The sequence below is a fragment of the Papio anubis genome, chromosome 1, assembly GCF_008728515.1.
Source record: "Papio anubis isolate 15944 chromosome 1, Panubis1.0, whole genome shotgun sequence".
Classification (NCBI taxonomy): domain Eukaryota; kingdom Metazoa; phylum Chordata; class Mammalia; order Primates; family Cercopithecidae; genus Papio; species Papio anubis.
In genome coordinates this window covers 193,616,103-193,634,437 of record NC_044976.1, presented here as the reverse complement: position 1 = coordinate 193,634,437, position 18,335 = coordinate 193,616,103, and the positions used below count along the sequence as shown (strand labels likewise).

Below are 18,335 nucleotides of genomic sequence, written 5' to 3'. Positions count from 1 at the left end.
CCCCACCTATCAAGTGGGGACATCAATAAAAGTGCCACAGGATTCGTGACCTAATGCATGCAAACAGCATATAAAACAAGCCCCGGCTCCATAAGTGTTCACAGTTACCACCCTCTATCACTTTACCAGCCAGGCATATCCCTCTCCTCTAGAAATACGTGAGTTCTTTGAGAGTAGCAACTGTAATGCAGCCCCTGACATACAATCGTGCTTGCTCAGAAAATACATTTAAAATGAATAAATGTGCAGCTATGCTCTGCATTTCATTTCTACCTCTGACAATATTTCTAATGATGAAATACATGATTAAAACATGCCCTCTTCACTAATAGGAAAATTACTTGTTTTTCTCTCATTGTTTCTAGTCTCCTCTCCCCAGCTAGCATCGCCTAACAGGACACACCATCACTAGTAAAGGCTAGTTTGCCTGCCAAGGCCTAAGATCAGTGGGTCACTGTCCTTATGGTCACCATGGTCCTGGACAGTCTCAGCAGAGAATCAGAGATGCCATTGATTTATTGGCACAAAGAGGCATTTATCTGCCCCTCTTTGTCATTAATGGAATGCTAGGGCAGTGGGGCAGTGGGAATCTCAGTTCGAATGGGCTTCATTAAAAAGCCCTTAAAAAGAAACCCTTCTAAAACCTAGCGATCAATCTTGCCTACCTTTTGAGATCTCATCCACTGGTGAACAACTGACAGGAAAATCTGGGCACATCTCTATTTTGGAAAAGTTAATATATCTGTCGATTCTACAAAAATTCAATAAATGAAAATTCACACTCATGAAAACAAGTAGATTAGAAGAGTCCTCATAGTAGCAAATAATTCACTACAGCTTTTCTTTAAATATCCTACCTATATTTACGTATTGTTATAATATTCTCTTGCACAAAACTTTCCAAGGGCTTCCTCTGGTGAGTGAAGCTTCACTTACACATAGCTGACATTTTCTTTTCTTTTTCTTTTTTAGAGACAGGGTCTTGCTCTGTCTCCCAGTCTAGACTGTATGATCATAGCTCACTGTAGCCTGGAACTCCTGGGCTCAAGCAATCCTCCTGCCTCGGCCTCCTGAGTAGCTTTTTTGGTGTTGTTGAGATATGGTTTACATACCATAAGACATTGTCTGAGCCTAGAATATACGAATAATACATGGTATTTTTGTCATTTCTTCACTCCTTAAACTTTTACTGAACATCTTTATAGACTAAAAGCACTCTGGCTACATTTACTTGTGTGTGTCTATAGCTTTCTTGCTGCCTGCCTGCCTGCCTGCTTCATTCCTGAAAGGATTCAGGTGGAAGGCTAAATTCATCTTCTCTGGAAGGTGGCATGAGTGCAGCTCATGTGAGGCAAGGCACAAGGGCTGCCCCTCACCCTCCAGCAGCCTGTTGCCCAGGAGGTAGGCAGGTCAGGGCCTATGGCACTATAGGGTGAAAAAAATCTAGCAACAATGGCCACTTGGCCTGCAGAAGCTGGAGTGGAGGGAGACCACGGTAGGCTTCTCAGCAGCATTGACAGCTACCTGGTAGGGGGATGGGGGAGGGGTTTCCTCACTGTAGGGATGACCCAATGCCTTTTTGTACCCCCGGATACAGTTGAAGGCCATCCCCTTCATGGACAGGATGAGCTAAGGTGGCCCAGCCACCTGCAGCTCTTTTGTGGCTGTCATTCTAGTGTGGGGTCTCATCACACACACCTGAGACCCAAGTGACTGGCTCCAGAAGCACCATTTACTTATAACAGGGCAGCTTGGCAGCCCAGAAGACAGGCAGCTAGAGCAAGAATCAAAAGTCCTGGGTTTAAGGGCTGAATTTGCCATTTGCTTATGACATGGCAGTTTCTTGATCTGGATTATTTTTCTCTGTAGGGCCATCATTTCTCCCCTGATAAAATCCAGAAGTGGAACTTGAAGGTAACTATAATACTTTCCAGCTCAAATATTCCAAGATTCTGACATACCAGCCCAGTCCCACTCTGGTCACAGAAAATCTTCCCAGAGAGATGCCGTCTTTCTTTTCTTTCTTTTCTTTCTTTCATTTCTTTCTTCCCCTTCCCCTTCCCCTTCCTTCCCTTCCTTCCTTCCCTTCCTTCCTTCCTTCCTTCTCTCACTCTGTTGCCCAGGCTGAAGTGCAATAGTGTGATCACGGCTCACTGCAACCTCTGCCTCCCGGGTTCAAGCGATTCTCCCACCTCAACCTCCAAGTAGCTACAGGCAGGTGCCACCGTGCCCAGTGAATATTTTCTCTCTCTCTGTCTCTCTCTCTTTTTTTTTTTTTTTTGTATTTTAGAAGAGACAGGTTTTTGCTATGTTGCTGAGGCTGGCTGTCTACTCTTCTTATCACTAAAGGTAGAACTAAGCGGTACCGCCCCTAACCCTACCCCAGCCTAATCATGATATTGCCACAAGCCACTTCTGACTACAAAGTAGTTACACTTTACATGAGAGATGCATTCCTAAAGGCTTTGCAAAATTCTGATTAGTTTCTCATAGGAATAAATGTAAAATCTTACATTATCTTGAATATTACAAATAGTGAGACTTTATGAATTTTTTAGATTGCATTTTTTCAAATGTACATAATTCAGAACTCCATTAAATAAGGCTTATTGTATGTTCCCTGTGAATTTTTTTTTTTTTTTTTTTTTTTTTTTTTTGAGACGGAGTCTCGCTCTGTCGCCCAGGCTGGAGTGTAATGGCGCGATCTTGGCTCATGGCAACCCCAGCCTCCCAGGTTCAAGCGATTCTCCTGCCTCAGTCTCCTGAGTAGCTGGGACTACAGGAGCATGCCACCACACCCGGCTTTTTTTATTTTTTATTTTATTTTATTTTATTTTTTATTTTTAGTAGAGATGTGGTTTTGCCATGTTGGCCAGGCTGATCTCAAACTCTGGACCCCGGGTGATCCACCTGCCTTGGCCTCCCAAAGTTCTGGGATTACAGGTGTAAGCCACCATGCCTGGCCTGAAATTTTTTCTTTTTAACCTTCAAAGAGAAGGAATGGTGATTGGAGAGAGAGATGATGGCCCAGGGTCAAAGTTGGTGGAGAAAGACCATCGGTTTGAAGGACTCTACAGGGAAAACATGGAGAGCCAGGTGAACCAGGCCTCTTTTCTGACTCCATACAGAGGACCCAGCAGCTCAATACCATCTTCCTTTGTTGATCATTCTACACTGAATTTTAGATGGTTGGCCAATTGGAAGGTTAGATTTCTATTCTTTTCTTTCTTAATTGATATTATTCCAGGCTTGAATGCTGCTATTAAATGTTCAACTCCAAATTAAAAAATCTCTAAATAGGCCAGCATGGTGGCTTATGCCTGCAATCCCAGTACTTTGGGAGGCCAAGATTGGGGGATTATTTGAGCCCAGCAGTTTCCAAGGCCAGCCAGGGCAACATAGTGAGAGCCTGTATCTACAAAAAAAGAAAAAATTAGTCAGGCACGATGGTGTGCCCCTATGGTTCCAGCTGCTCAGGAGGCTGAAGTGGTAGGATTGCTTGAGCCCAGGATTTCGAGGCTGCAGTGAACTGTGATCACACCACTGCATTCCAATCGGAGTGAAGAAGAGAGACCCTATCTAAAAAAACAAAAAACAAAACAAAACAAAAAAATCCCTAAATAGCAAATTCTCTCTATCCGTTGGCATATAGGAGCCATTTTGTGCTCTTCAAAATGGCTGACAGGAATTTTCTGAGGAAGCTATCGTCTGAAACCAAATGAAGAATTAGGTCAGCTTCAAGTCTGAGACTTTGTGTTTACAGCCATACCTAAAAACTAACAAATGTGTCTTCCAAACTGACAAAATCAAGAAATTGTCATGAAGATCAAAAACGGCTTCCAAAATCTTACCCTCCATGTCCTTCCCACCAGCCCCTCTGGACTGCAAGAGCCTGTGGCTATAACTCTATTCACAGCCCATTTCTGGTTTCCAAGTAGCTCCCTTTCCAACAAGATATTACAACACTTTGAAAATTAGAGGCACCCCACCACTCCCACCCCAAAGAGCTATTCCCTGACGAGATGCTCCATTGAAATGGAAGGAGTTTGCTTTATAGCAGCCTCCCTCATGGAATTATAGATGGGAACATTTAACAATACGGCATTTGCAATGGGCAGGTGAGAGCTGGCCAAGTTTTTAAAGGGGATTTCACAGGCCAGGTCAGCAGGGAGATGGATAGGTGAGCGATAGTGGGTACAATTATTTGACTTTCTGAGCTGTTCTTTTGAAGCCTCTATGTTTAATAGAAAGAAAAAGGATAATCCTCTTTGCCAACCTTTTGTAGCTCAATCTTTATTGTTCCCAATGAAACCCAAAGAAAACGGACAAGATTCATTTTGTCCAGAAAGCATTTGTGTATTTTATGTAGGTCTGGGCTTTGAACGTTGATAGTTAAGTGGGAGAAAAGACAAAGATTTCTCTAGACTCTGAGGAAATCAAAGGAGGAATTTCTGAAGCTCTCTCGGCTGACTCAAAAATCCTGGGTGGTATCCCCCACATACGCTTCCTTTGCTACTAAACTCAGCATGGAAATTAGCACAGGCCCACACAATGAAGAAAATTAGATGAGACCATAAAGAAGTGAGCCTGAAGACAAATTTAGACCTTTTTGTAAAAATTGAGAACGTGATTTCTGGGACCAGGGACACTTTCTTTTGCTTACGGGCTCTCAATCATTTAACCTTCGTCTTCAAGACACTGGCCTGGTCAGTGGGCTGGTTGAGCCAACCATCTGCAGGACTGTTTGTTTGATTCGGGGCACATGAGAGGTGCTTGGTAAATATTTACTCAATTGGTAAGTCAAGTGGGCTGTCAGATGGTTTAAATAATCAGATATTAAAAATCATGGCTGGGCACGGCAGCTCAAGCCTATAATCCCAGCACTTTGGGAGGCTGAGGCAGGTGGATCACATGAGGTCGGGAGTTCGAGATCAGCATGACCAACATGGAGAAACCCCATCTCCACTAAAAATACAAAATTAGCCAGGTGTGGTGGCACATGCCTGTAATCTCAGCTACTTGGGAGGCTGAGGCAGGAGAATCACTTGAACCCAGGATGGGGTTGCGGGAGCCGAGATCGCAGCATTGCACTCCAGCCTGGGCAACAAGAGCGAAACTCCGTCTCAAAAAAAAAAAAAACATCCTTATCCATCTGGTTATCTTGCTGGGCAAATTAGGCCATTGGGAACCACCTTATTGGATTGTTTGCCAACCTATTCCGAGGGTGAAAAAATAAAAACATTAAATGCATTTTTGCCTATTTTAGCCAAAATACGTAGGATGGTCGCTGTGGGAAGAACTGGTAAGCATTTGGGGAGCTGGCGACATTTTCTGCTGACAGATAAGTGCTCCTGAAACTATCTGGGTGCCGAGTCTCTGCTCTGGGAACGCCTCACTCGAGGGAACTATTTCTGTGGGGTTTTTAACCCTGAATTCTGAGAACAACAATTTTCCACCTGCTTGTGTCACTTTAACGCTGGTAACAATGTCAACAGTGGGTCTGGGGGATCCCCATACATCTGGGCTTAGAATTAAGGGGTGAACAGGGTTTCTGCAGGTGGGGGATGGGGTGGGGTCTGCATTCTAAGTCCGGAGAATTGAGAGGAAGAAATCTACAAAAAAGGAAAGACCCCAGGCTTACTTGGAAGATGAGAGAGCTCTGACGGGAGTCAGGCCAGACCAACCTGAAAAGTCTATGCAGCTGTGAAGAAGCCACTCACACCTCTTCATGATCCGACAGAGATTTTCTTGTCTCCCTTCTCTGCAGAATCCCTGGAACATGATCTGTGACATCTCCGCCTCTCTGCTCACCTACCCAGAACCCAGACTGCCAGCCCTGAGCTCAAGTAATGTTTGCCCTTCCTTCTATGGAGCTGTCCTGCTGCCACCAAACTCCTCCTAAACACACACACCATACATACAAAATCACTCACTGCTGCACATAAAAACACTTCCCTGCAGACGCAGGCACACATCCATCAGCATACAGGGGAGCATACAATGCGCCACACACACCAACGCATGCACACCTGCACATGCATGTCAGGACACATCTACAAACACACAGCACCACATGCGCCAGCACAGGCCCACAGGGGCACAGACACCTGCAACCACCACAGCATATGGGTAAACACACGCTGGCGTGCACATTGCCAGCACCCACACTGACCTGCAACCCCTGGGGCTTAGGCTCAGGCTCTTCCCATAGTGGGTCACCTGGCTCAGCTGCCTTCTCCCTGCAGCAGGCTGCTCAGGCCAATCAACCCAGGGGAACAGGTTGCAGAAGAAAATTAGATGAGACCAGTCTGTCTTTTCTACTCTTTCCCCTATCATCCTTCTCTCCCATTCTCCACCATCATGCCCAACCCAGATGACGAAAGGGCAGGTCTAACTGAGGGCTGTCATTCACATTCTGTCTTGGAGCCAGTACAATTTTGCATGGTGGGGAATTAGCAAAATACAAGAAGACACAGTAGACTCTAGTGTCTACAGCAAAAGAGGAGAGTAGAGGTTTGTTCATCTTAAATGGTGATGTTGGTTTCCATTCTGAGCCCTCCTCCCCACCTGCCATGGCTTGGCAAAGGCAACAGCACCTACAGCCCATCGTAGACGTCCTGCTGCAGCACTTGAATACTTCCCCTCTTCCCAGCCCTCCTCTCAGCCAGCTTTGGGGGTAGCCCACTAAGAGTCTCAGATATTCACATCTCCAGCTGTTTAATGCTTCATGCGTTTGTTCTGAGCACCAGAAAACCATCTTTTGCTTTGCTCTAGTCAACAGCACAAGGATTTGCACTACCTGCGCCGAGCCTGCAGGTGAACCCCAGGCTAAAATGTGACATAAATAATTGTGAATAGATTATAGACATTTGCCATTCAAAGATAACTCTCCCAGTCCTGGAGGAGTTCGCAAAAAAACAAATCTCAATTCAGAGTCTGTGCGTGACGGTGTGCTGTTCTTTTAGAGAATCTCATACACATAAAACCTTCACACCACATGGAGATCCACTCTTACCAAGCAGATTAATTATGGGCAATTTATTTAGGGCAAAACCTCTCAAATATGATGTAACTTACATTTTACTTATAACTTCTGCATAAGGTGGCGTGGTGAGCTGTGCACACCTGCACACACAGGAGTGGGTTGAACTGCAAATTGAGGCCCATCCCTCTCAAGAAGTTCCAAAAGAGATACATTTTCTGAGAGTAAAATGGAAATCATGGAGTTATCAGATTTGGAGAAAATGTAAGTTCTCCATTTAGAACCATAATAATATGTTCTAGAAAAACATAGTTCTATATTAATAACCTAATATTCATACTCAGCAGAAAATGTGTATCAAATGAGAATGTTCAGCATCAAAATAATTATTTTTTACCATAAAAATTGAGAGGAAAAGAATAAGTGCTTAGTAAGGGGAATACCTTTAAAAGTAGGCTTCAGAATTCAGTCTTTGGGTATATGAGGGTGCACGGACCTGGGTGAGCAGCTGCACACTGTTCAAGGTGCGGGCCCTGTACAAGGGCCCGGAGAAACCATGCTTGTGGCTTGGTTCTACTCATAGGCAAGGCCCCAGACCTATGAGCCTCACTTTCTTCATTTATGAGAAGAGATAAATCCTGCTACTTTTTCTGCTACTTGCCATAGGATTACTATGAGGATCCAGTAAACAAAGGCATGGAAACGCATTTTGTAACTATAAAGGGATGGCTGCACTCAGAGAACGGCGGTCTGGACTGGCAAGGGTCCTGCTTGTCTTTGTTCTAAAGCTTTCTATTTATTTTTTTCTCCTTGAGCCTGAAAATTAGTTGCTGAGTAGCACAAATCATAACAGGCAAGCAAAGTGGACAGTGCAAACACCTAACTTTTTCACCACTGCAATTTGGCTGCTTCGGGCAGTAATTTGCTTTCTCTTCAAGTCCGTTCTCACCAACCGAAGTCCTTGCATGGCCCCCAGTAAATCTGCAGCCGATGCACAAGCAGAAGGGATGGACTTTGTCCTTGGATTTTTCACAGCAGAGGCTCCCACTTAGAACGTTAAAAATACTGTGATAAGGTGAGAGCCCAGAATTAAAAAGTATTTGGAGAGGCAAGGAAGAAGGAAGTTCAGGCTCTGAATTCTGAGAGCCAATATCTGTGGGGTGGGGTAAGGATCGGGGGGCTGAGTCATTAAACGTTCTTTAAAACTTTGTAATTTCAAGAGCACACCTAACTTATTTTGTAGCTAAAAGGGACGTTCAACCCTCTCTTCATTTCTTATCTCACAGATGCTAAAACTAAAGCCTAGAGAGAAATTTCTGCGCAGCTACACACTGCAATGTAATGACAGAGGAAGAAAAAAAGCATGTCAGTCCAGTGTTTCCCCATTACTGCACTGGGAAAATGATATTCTATTTTGCAGATTGGGAAACTGAGACACATATGCTAATGGTTCTGGCTTTCCAAGTGCCTTTTGTGTTTAGGCACTTCCGAATCAGATCTCCGCTCCACAGTCCCCTGCATGAGGAGGCACCATTGCCGCCATCTCACAGAGGAAGAACGGGGTTCTGAGGTGGGGAGGGGAAGGCTGCACAGTACTTCTGGCTCCAGAGCCTCCTCTCCCTCCACCATAGTGCCTGCTCCAGAGAAGACACAAAGGCTTGGAGATGGTCACAGAGAGTTAGAGACACATTGTCTTTCCTTGATGGGATTGTTTTCAACAGAAGTCTAGCGTATCCCGCAAAATGCTGTTTTACTTTAACCTATTCTTTCAATTGTCATTCCTGGATTTGCCCAAGAAAGTAACAAAAGCTACATATGTAAAGATTTTCTTGTAGGATTAGCTAAAATAACAAAAATTAGAAATAGTCCAAATGTACAACAATAAGGAAATAGTGAAGAAAATACGATGCATGGGTGTTATGGAAGCTTACATAGCAATTAAAAACAATCACAAAGGCTAAACATGAAAACAATGCTTACAATAAAATAGTAAGAAAAAAAGCACTTGAAACTTTTTTATGATAACTATAAAAAGATATGTACGCACTTGTAAAAAATGTTGGATTGAATATAAAGAAGTGAGAATGCAATATTATTGGGCTGGCTTGTTAGGAATTTTGAAAAAAATTTAACTTCTTTCAGTGATTTTTATATCTTTATTAAAATATCTCAAACTAAGAGAAGAGAAAAATGTTGGCTACCTGAAATATTTATTTAGTAACCTGGATCAAACCAGACTAATAGTAAGTATCTTGCTTTTTCTTTCTATATTTTGAGGAAACTGGGTGATTGGATTGGATACTGCGATTTATACTATAATCCAGTCTTTTTCTACTTGATGCCTTTCATTAGTTTATTCTTAGTTCATTAGTTAACAATCTCCAACAGCGTTAGCCTTGTTTATTTTCTGCTTTTCTCCGGTGTTAAAGCCTAATCAGAAAAAAATGAGCACATTTCTTTATTTTTAGTTATAATGTTAGTTGAATCATATGAAATTATCCTTTTTGTAGATCTGAAATAAACAAATAGTGGAAATTTCATATGGTCCAACCAGAAAATTTTAATAACGGCAGGGTTTTATCTTAAACCATCCTTGCAACTCATTTCAAATAATTCTAATCACTCAAACTGCCCTGTCCCCTCCACCTGTTTAATTTCTGGTTTTTGTTTTGTTTTTAAAATACATTGTTTAATACTACATTCTCTAGAGGAAAGGTCCAAATAATGCCAATTCAATATACCTGCCAAATAAACTATTAAAGTTAATTTAATCATATGAAAGCATCTAGATCTCCTTCATTCACTCACCTTTTAATTCGTTTGACAATTCTTATTTTATTTTATTTTATTTATGTTTTTGAGATGGAATCTTGCTTTGTCGCCCAGGCTGGAGTGCAGTGGTGCGATCTCGGCTCACTGCAACCTCCGCCTCCCAGGTTCAAGCGATTCAGCTGCTTTAGCCTTCCAAGTAGTTGGGACTACAGGCACGCACCACCACGCCCAGTTAATTTTTTGCATTTTTTAGTGGAGATGGGGTTTCACCACGTTGGCCAGGCTGGTCTCAAATTCCTGACCTCAGGTGGTCCACCTGCCTCGGCCTCCCAACGTGCATTCAACAATTCTTATTGATACTTATTGCGCATTGACTCTGCTCCAGGTACCATGCTAAGTGCTGGGTAGAGCTGTGAGTGTGACAGGGGCGTCTTTGTTTTCAGGGAACTTAAAGTTGTTTTTTAGACCGGAAGACATACTATGTACATGCATTGACTGAAGTGATCATTTTGTTTTGCTTAACAGGTCAAATGACCGGTTTAATTTTTTTTTTTTTAACCAAATTGAATGTTTGTTCAAAGTGACTAACACCATCACTTCAGTGTTAATAAAAATTAGCCTTGGCCCAAGCAGAGCTAAGAAATTTATTTTGAACTATTTCCGGTATTTATTAACTCAATTTTCTGACCTATGTAAGGTCCTGAGCCTTAGATAAATAAGGCTTGGGAGAAAGGATTCCCAAAGTGCGTGTTTGGACAACTCTAATCTAAGAGACTTCCCTCAGGGCATCTGGACCCTTCCAAACAAAGCAAAGACACAATGCTGGGTCACTTTTGACTTGAAAAGTGTATATCCAATAACAATTAAATGCATTTTTTTAAAGAACAAAAGCAAAACTACGAAGAATTTAAAATTAAGTAGAGCAGTGGTTATTCACCTAAGCCAGAGCACCCCAGGACTGTTTCTGGGGGATGCTTAGCAGCAGCAGATGTGATCCCTAGGCTAGTAAGCCTGAGAAATGCTAAAATCGAAAAATGAAATAGCTCATTTGGATGAGCAGAGCTAGGCAATCGGAGGGTGAAACAATCTGATGGTGAAAATGCCATTGATGAAAAATGTGTACTGGTATCACTTAACAACTTGCCTGACATTCACCTCCCAGCAATGTCAGCAAAGATTTAGTGTTCAAGACGTTTGCATTTAGATACTCAGTTGCTGTGCACCCCCAATAGCCCTTTGGCTTCAGAATCTAGGTGGCTACCCCAACCAGTGATGACTGGGTGGATTTTGTTTCTAATTCCTTTCAAAGTGATACTTTGAAAAACTTTTGTCTATTAGCCTTATCTAAGATAGCTAAAATGTCAGTCTCCACAGAGGCAAAGTAAGTGGCACTGAGAAGTAAAAAAAATCCAGCCAATTCCCCTGCCCTCTATTTGTGGAAATGGGGCACGGCCCCCATCTTGTACATATTTTTTCAGACATGTTTTTACTTCGGGAGAATATTCCCCTGCAGAGTAAGTATCTTTAAAAAATGAAAATGGTGGATGTAACAGTCATCCTATGACCAGCCAGAGCTTTGCTCCTTGTTCACCATCGGGCCTACCCCTGGGATCATTGTTATGTTTCTGTGCTGGTATGGGTGTGCCCAGAAATCAGAAGAGGGATGAGTTGGATTGCAACAGATGGAGAAAATGCCCACTGCTGCTTTACAACACATTGAAAGCAAATTAAGAATTCCAGCTGTGGGTTTCCATTGCCTGTTTCTGGGTTTTGAGAACAAGAAGACAGTCCAAGATGTAATAATAGTAATAGTAAACACAATTTTTACTTATTGGCTGTCTACTATGTATTGGACACATTACATTACTTCTCATTGTCATATCTCTGCAAAGAAGGTATTATAATTCTTTCTTTAGAGGTGAGAAAACTGAGGCCCAGAGAGGTTAAGTCACTTGCCTAAGGTTGCACAGCTAGGAAGCGGCAGCGCTGGGACACCACCTGAGATTAGCCTGGCTCTTTCCACCACGTCCAGCCACCTTCCTAAAAGCAGAGCTGCTCACAAACCTGGAAGCCTTGCGTTTCCCAAGGCTGCATGTCAGAGCTGCATCTCCTCACTGATAAAAGACAAAGACCACACTGACCGCCGGGTGCATTCTTGGCTACTGCAGAGTAGGGAGTTAGAGGCACTAGGGGCTCTGCAGGCACAAGTGTGCCCATGCCAGCAGGCACGCCATCATAGGTTCTTCTGGCCTCAAGCCCTGGTGACCGTCTTGGTAGAATCTCTCTTAGGGAGGCCTCCTCATGTGGACAGACCAGGTCATCATTTGCTTTGATCCTAATGATCTGGTCGTTTCCAAAGAAATGCAAATGCAACAGCTTAGTAAAAAGTAGACATTTTAAAAGGGGCGTATGCAATGGGTCACGTAACTGAGCAAGAAGAGAGAGAAGACCTGACTGAAATGCTGTAAGCGGCCTTTCCGCTCACAGAAGACTGTGGAGGTGTCCCCTCAGGCAGCACAAGCACCATCGCAGCCCTCGGTGCTGAGGCCTCTCCGAGTCACGCCTTGTCTTACCGTACTTGTTGTCTGGGCTATTACACTTTGAAAAACTTTTGTCTATTAGCCTTATCTAAAATAGCTAAAATGTCAGTCTCCACAGAGGCAAAGTAAGTGGCACTGAGAAGCAAAAAATCCAGCCAATGTGCAGTTTTCTCCTCCTGCCCCCTATTTGTGGAAATGGGGCACGGCCCCCATCTTGTCTGCTGGGTGGGGTTCTGTTTACGACGCTTGGCAGCCACATCCACCCAGCAGCCTTTCATTTTTCTCTCTAACTTCACTTTGCCCGTACCTTGGTCTCTCCAAGCTGAACACAAATGGACCAGTAAGGAAACTGCAGGTAAAGACCCTAAAAGGTTACATGATCTCCCTGGTGGGGTGTCCCAAGCCTGAAGCTCAGAGGCTGGAGCTATTGCCCCTGGCTGTCTCCTCTGCAGTCACTAAATTCCAGCTGTTCTGCGTCCCCTTGTCCCCAGCACATAAGGATGGGCTGCTCTGAGCAAGCTCAGGCACGTTCACTCTGCCACACTGTGTGTGTGACTCAGACCCCACAAGCCTCTTCTGAGAAAACAGCTGTGATCTGACAGAAACCCCTGCAGCTGCACAGGCCTCAGAATCCCCCAGGCGCTGGTCTGGGCTGTGCCCCTGCTCCCTGGTGGGAGCAGAAGTGCCCGTGGCCTCTCCCGCCCTCCCAACAGGGCCCCTACACAAACTCCCACACCAAGGTGAGCTGCCAGGAGCCGTCAGGTGGGCCGAGGACACTTGCTTGCTCCACCTTCCCTGTTTCTTTAGATTGAAATTCAGCCTGCCCCGCTTCTCAGGAAGATGCCACGAGGCCAATCCCCCTGAGCAGTTTGTCTTGTCCTCTTTTCACTGGTTTTCTTCCTCATTACCTGGGCTAGAAAACATGGTGGAAGCTAAAGGCTTGCAGCAAAGCTCCCACGAACGGGAATGAGGTGAGGAGCGAGCGCTCTTGTTGGCTGGGCCCTGCTCGTGGTGGTGACTTAACCAGGCACATCCTCTCATCTGCCCCATGTTCTGTCAATGCCTGGCCCTCTGGCTGGGCTAGATGGCCGCCTAAGGGGCGGGTTGGGGTGAGTCACGGAGCCCAGGACGGTGAGTCATTCGGCAGCCCCAGGCGGTGGGGTGTGGGGACAGCCATGACAGGGTTGAGCCTAGACACGGACCCTTGGCCATGAGGTGGCGAAGGCGCCGTGGAGGCTGCCACCCGGTGCTTCCTGCCCGTGCCCCTTTCCTCCTTAGTTACCCCCACTTACTCCCGGGCCTGTTGGGGTGTTTGAGGCCATGGCCTTGACTGACCAATGAAATCTTCTTTGTTGGCAAAGGAAGAAAAAAAGGGGCTGAGTGACGGAGCCAGCCAGAGGGTGAAAGAAGCCGAAGAGACTAGAACGTCGCAGCACGAAACATGGCCTGGCTGACATTTTCTGATCCTGTCCAGGTTCTGTGAAACACTCCCTCTCCATTTCTCCACCCTGGGCCTGCCTCGTTTGCTCTCTTGTTTCCTTCTTCCTTCCTCTCTTATCACTGGAAAAATCTGTACCCGGAGGAGCTGTGTTTTCTAGCAGCTGGCTCTGAACTGATGCCCAGCTCGGCTGTGACAGAGCCGATGCCAGCACCGGGCCAAACCCCTCACTGCTCACTTGCCCATTGATTTGAGGAGGGCAGGATTCGAAGGAGACCCCAGCCCCTCACCACCCTCCACTACCCACGCCCCCCCCGCCCCCCTCCACATACACAGAGTTTCTAGAAGTTCCCTGCCGTGGACACATCGGCCCTACCTGTAATTGGGAACTGTGCCTGCAGGATGGCTGCGGTGACAAGCTCCTTCCACTTCATCTTGTCCTTTCCCTCAGAAAGAGGCTGGGAGGCAGAGGCTGAGGCAGCGGTGGCCGGGAGGATGAGGAGAAAAGGAGTCTCTGCTAGTTTTATTCTGCTGCTACCTCCCCAGGAAGTGGAGGACTGTGGGGCCTTTGAGAAGCACCTGCCGACAGGCCAAGAAACTCACACTCCCCCTTTCGGTTCACAGGCAGGAAGCCCCGGAGGTCTGAGGGTTTGGGGTGTGTGTATGTATCTGTCTGTCTGAATTTTGCTTTTTCTCTCATTTGACCGTTGTTTTAATGTTCTTTTTTTAAAAAAAATAATTATTGGCCAAGCGCGGTGGCTCACGCCTGTAATCCTAGCACTTTGGGAGGCCGAGGTGGGTGGATCACGAGGTCAGAAGATTGAGACCATCCTGGCTAACACGGTGAAACCCCATCTCTACTAAAAATACAAAAAATTAGCCAGGCCTGGTGGTGGGCGCCTGTAGTCCCAGCCACTGGGGAGGCTGAGGCAGGAGAATGGCGTGAATGGAGTTTGCAGTAAGCCAAGATCGTGCCACTGCACTCCAGCCTGGGTGACAGAGCAAAACTCCGTCTCAGAAAAAAAGATTTAAAAAAAAAATTAAAAAATAATTCTTATCTAATTCCTATCTTGATTGGTAAAGTCCACCTCCAGGCAAATACAAGTTCTTGATGGATATAAGAACATTTGCCATTTTCCTAGACTCTCAAATATTTTATGGTGGCTGGTAAAATGACAGCCCTGGATTCAGAGTCAGGACAAATGTAGAGATAGATTCCTGGGGCTTTAGTGACATCTCTACCTACCACCTACTTGCTGTGTGGCCTGGAGTCAGTCACTCAACATCTCTAGACTTCCTTATCTATAAAGCAAAGAGCTGGAGTAGATCTGAGGTTGCAGATCTGAACTTGGCCTGAATTTGGATCATAGAATAGTTTGAAATACTGTAGCTCACATAGTATTTTAAACACTTGTGTTAGTTGCCAACATTTACACATCAGAGTAATTTACAATAATAAAACATTAAAACCTAGACATAAACTTCGTCTAAAAATTGTAATATATCTATATAAAACAAATGTTAAAACATGGCTGAAGAACACCGAAAGGACTTGGGTAAATGGAAAGGCATACCCTTCTTTGATAGGAAGCTCTCTTTTAAGGAGACCACACTTCTCCCTTAATTAATCAATCTATTTCATTGAAAATACCAACAAAAAGTTTTAGGACAAGATAAGCTGATTCCAAAACTGATATGAAAAAATTAATGTACAAGAATAGCCAAGACTCCAAAGTCACAGCAATTCAATATAAAATTAATACATTGGACTTCATCAAAATTAAAAGCTTTTGTGCATCAAAGGACACTATGAAGAAAGTGAGTCCTGCAAATCACCGCATACCTCTAAGTGATGGAAACAGCATTCCTGTCATCAGACTTGGTACCTACTCAGAGCCTAAATTGACGCCTAAGGGAGCCAATGACTTACTCAAAGCCACACAGCAAATAGGTGGTAGGTAGAGATGTCACTAAAGCCCAAGTAGTCTGTCTCTACATTTAGTCTGAGTCTTCATCAGTGAAGGTTGTCATTGACCTGGGGTGCTGACACACTGATGAAGCCTACATCTACCAAAATGAAGATACAGTTGGGGAGGCCATCGGGGGAAATAACAGAAGGAAAGGTGCAGAGGAAGGATATCTTCTACTGTGGAAAGCTGTGGGCTACAAATCATGACCCAGAGCTGGTCTGCCCAAGCCTAGAGAGGATGCTCAAGGTTCTCCAGCTAGATTGTGTGGATCTTTACATCATTGAAATACCCAAGGTCCGTAAGCCAGGAGATGAAGTCTACCCTATACGTGAGAATGGCAAATGGTTATATCACAAGTCAAATCTGTGTGCCACTTGGGAGACTTCGGAAGCTTGCAAAGATGCTGGCTTGGTGAAATCCCTTGGAGTATCCAGTTTTAACAGCAGGCCAGCTGGAGCTCATCCAGAACAACCCAGGATTCAAACCCAAGCCAGTCAGCAACGAGATTATGTGCCACCCATATTCCACCCAGCCAAAACTTTTGAAATTTTGCCAACAACATGACATCGTCATGATTGCATATAGCCCTTTGGGGACCACTAGGAATCCCACCTGGACAAATATGTCTTCTCCGCCTTCGTTAAAGGGCGCACTTCTAAAAAGGTGCAATAAGATGACAGCTCAAGTTGTTTTGCGTTTCAACATCCAGCAAGGAGTGGCTGTCATTCCTAAAAGTTTTAATCCTGAAAAGATCAAGGAAAACCTTCAGCCCTTTGACTTTTCTCTCACTGAATGAAGGACATTGAAGCCTGGAGTGAAAATGTCTGCTTCGTGGAAATGCTCATGTGGTGTGATCATCCAAAATACCCATTTCTTGATGAATACTGACTTCAGAGAGTTCCTGAACAGATTCTTCCCTCCCACGTGTGGAGGACCTTGGGGGGCATAGTTCCCCATGGACATGGAAATGAAAACGTTTTATTATCTGCAAAGTGGTGATGGAAACATGCTTAACTTTTGTGTAGTGTAAATGACTTTGACTCACCTATGTTAAAGAAAAAATGTTTAAATCTGTTGAAATAATTCTTAGGAAATTATCACCTAATATTTTACTAGATAAATGTCTTCTGGGTTCCAGACCAAACAGAACAAAATAAAACAAACAAACAAAAAACCATTAGATTCCAGAAAAGACTTGAAAGGCAACAGATGACAACAAGCAAAAAGGAACTCATGGATGTGGGCAGTACCGTTGTTAGTCTGAGTTCTTTAGCAGTCAACAGGACAACAAAGACAGCAGAAGGCCCCTGTGTGCCAGGGTGCTGGCAGTGGCCTTGAGGACTTGAACCGTGGACTGCAATACAGACACAGCCAAGATAAGATACAGACATACATTATTAACAAGAAAGTGATTTGCTGCACCTTGAGTAGGGAGAGAGGGCTAAGTGTAGAAATGTCTTAAAATAGAGTCAGTTAAACACCACGGTGATCAACAAAGCCATAAGGATTTTGTTGTTGTTTGTTTCTATCCGATGTATGTTTGTTTAGCTTTTACTCCACTTGAAGGATGCATACTTGCTGGTTCTCTTTTGCATCCTCAAAGGGTCTGAGTTTCAACATAACTAGTGGTCCATACTTGCATTGTCTTATATTCACTCTTGCCACATTGATCATACAACAACCGTGATGTGAAGTGGCTTGAAACAACTAACATACATAAATAAAACTCTGCATCATAAAGTATTCCAAAGATGGCTATTTTAAAAGAAGACATTTTATAAGGGGACTTTAGGAGACACATTAAAAGAAGAGGCTTTATAAAATTACCATGCTTAAGGCTTTAAGAGTGTTATTGGGATAGCTATGTGAATTTTGAGAAAATAGCAAGTTCAAAAGAACACTGGAATTGTACTGTATGTAAATTTTTAAAGACAATAAAATTATTAGAATTCAACAACAGAGATGTACCTATTTTCAGTTCAACTACAGAAATATATTTTATTTATTCATATTAGATCACTCTCACAGGGCAAGAGAGTTCTTCAAAAATTATGCTTTTCCAAGACCAATTGCTTATAGATAATCTTCAATAGCCTGTACACATACATTTCTGAGAAAATATCACTTAAAAACTTGATCTATACTGATCGTTTTCACTGATTCCGATGTTAATACTTACAATGCTTGTCCTCTAGAAAATATTTAGTTCACAAGAAATCATAAAGTATGATGACAAAGAAAGACAAAAGAAAGAACAAAGAAAGTTAAAAGACAACCCAACCCACAGAATGAAAGAAAACACTTATAAATATACTGATAAGGGTCTAGGATTCAGAATATATAAATAACCCCTATGACTCAATAATAAAAAACATAACCCAATGAAAAATTGGCCAAAGATTTAAATAGACATTTTTCCAAAGAAGACATACAAATGGCCAGTTAGTACATGAAAAGATGTACAACATCATTAGTCATTAGGGAAATACAAATCAAAACCACAGTGACATACCAATTCTCACCCACTAGGAAAGCTAAAATAAGAAAACAGACAATACAAGTGTTGATAAGGATGTGGAGAAACTGGAATTCTCATATAGTTTTTGTGGGTTATATAAATGGTGAAGCCCTTG

General features: G+C 43.7%; 1 protein-coding gene and 1 pseudogene across 2 annotated transcripts in view; one reads left to right on the top strand and one right to left on the bottom strand.

Moving 5' to 3' along the window:
- Positions 1-14,369, bottom strand: part of CD247 (CD247 molecule) — an 88,129-nt gene extending 73,760 nt beyond the window's left edge. Inside the window, exon 1 of one of the 2 annotated variants that reach the window (XM_009193138.4) lies at positions 14,109-14,369. In XM_009193138.4, coding sequence (XP_009191402.1) covers positions 14,109-14,166 — 58 coding nt within the window. In that variant the 5' untranslated portion in view covers positions 14,167-14,369. 2 annotated transcript variants of the gene reach the window in all.
- A 334-nt stretch (positions 14,370-14,703) lies between these two features.
- LOC100997982 lies at positions 14,704-17,659 on the top strand (annotated as a pseudogene).
- The last annotated feature ends 676 nt before the right edge of the window (positions 17,660-18,335 follow it).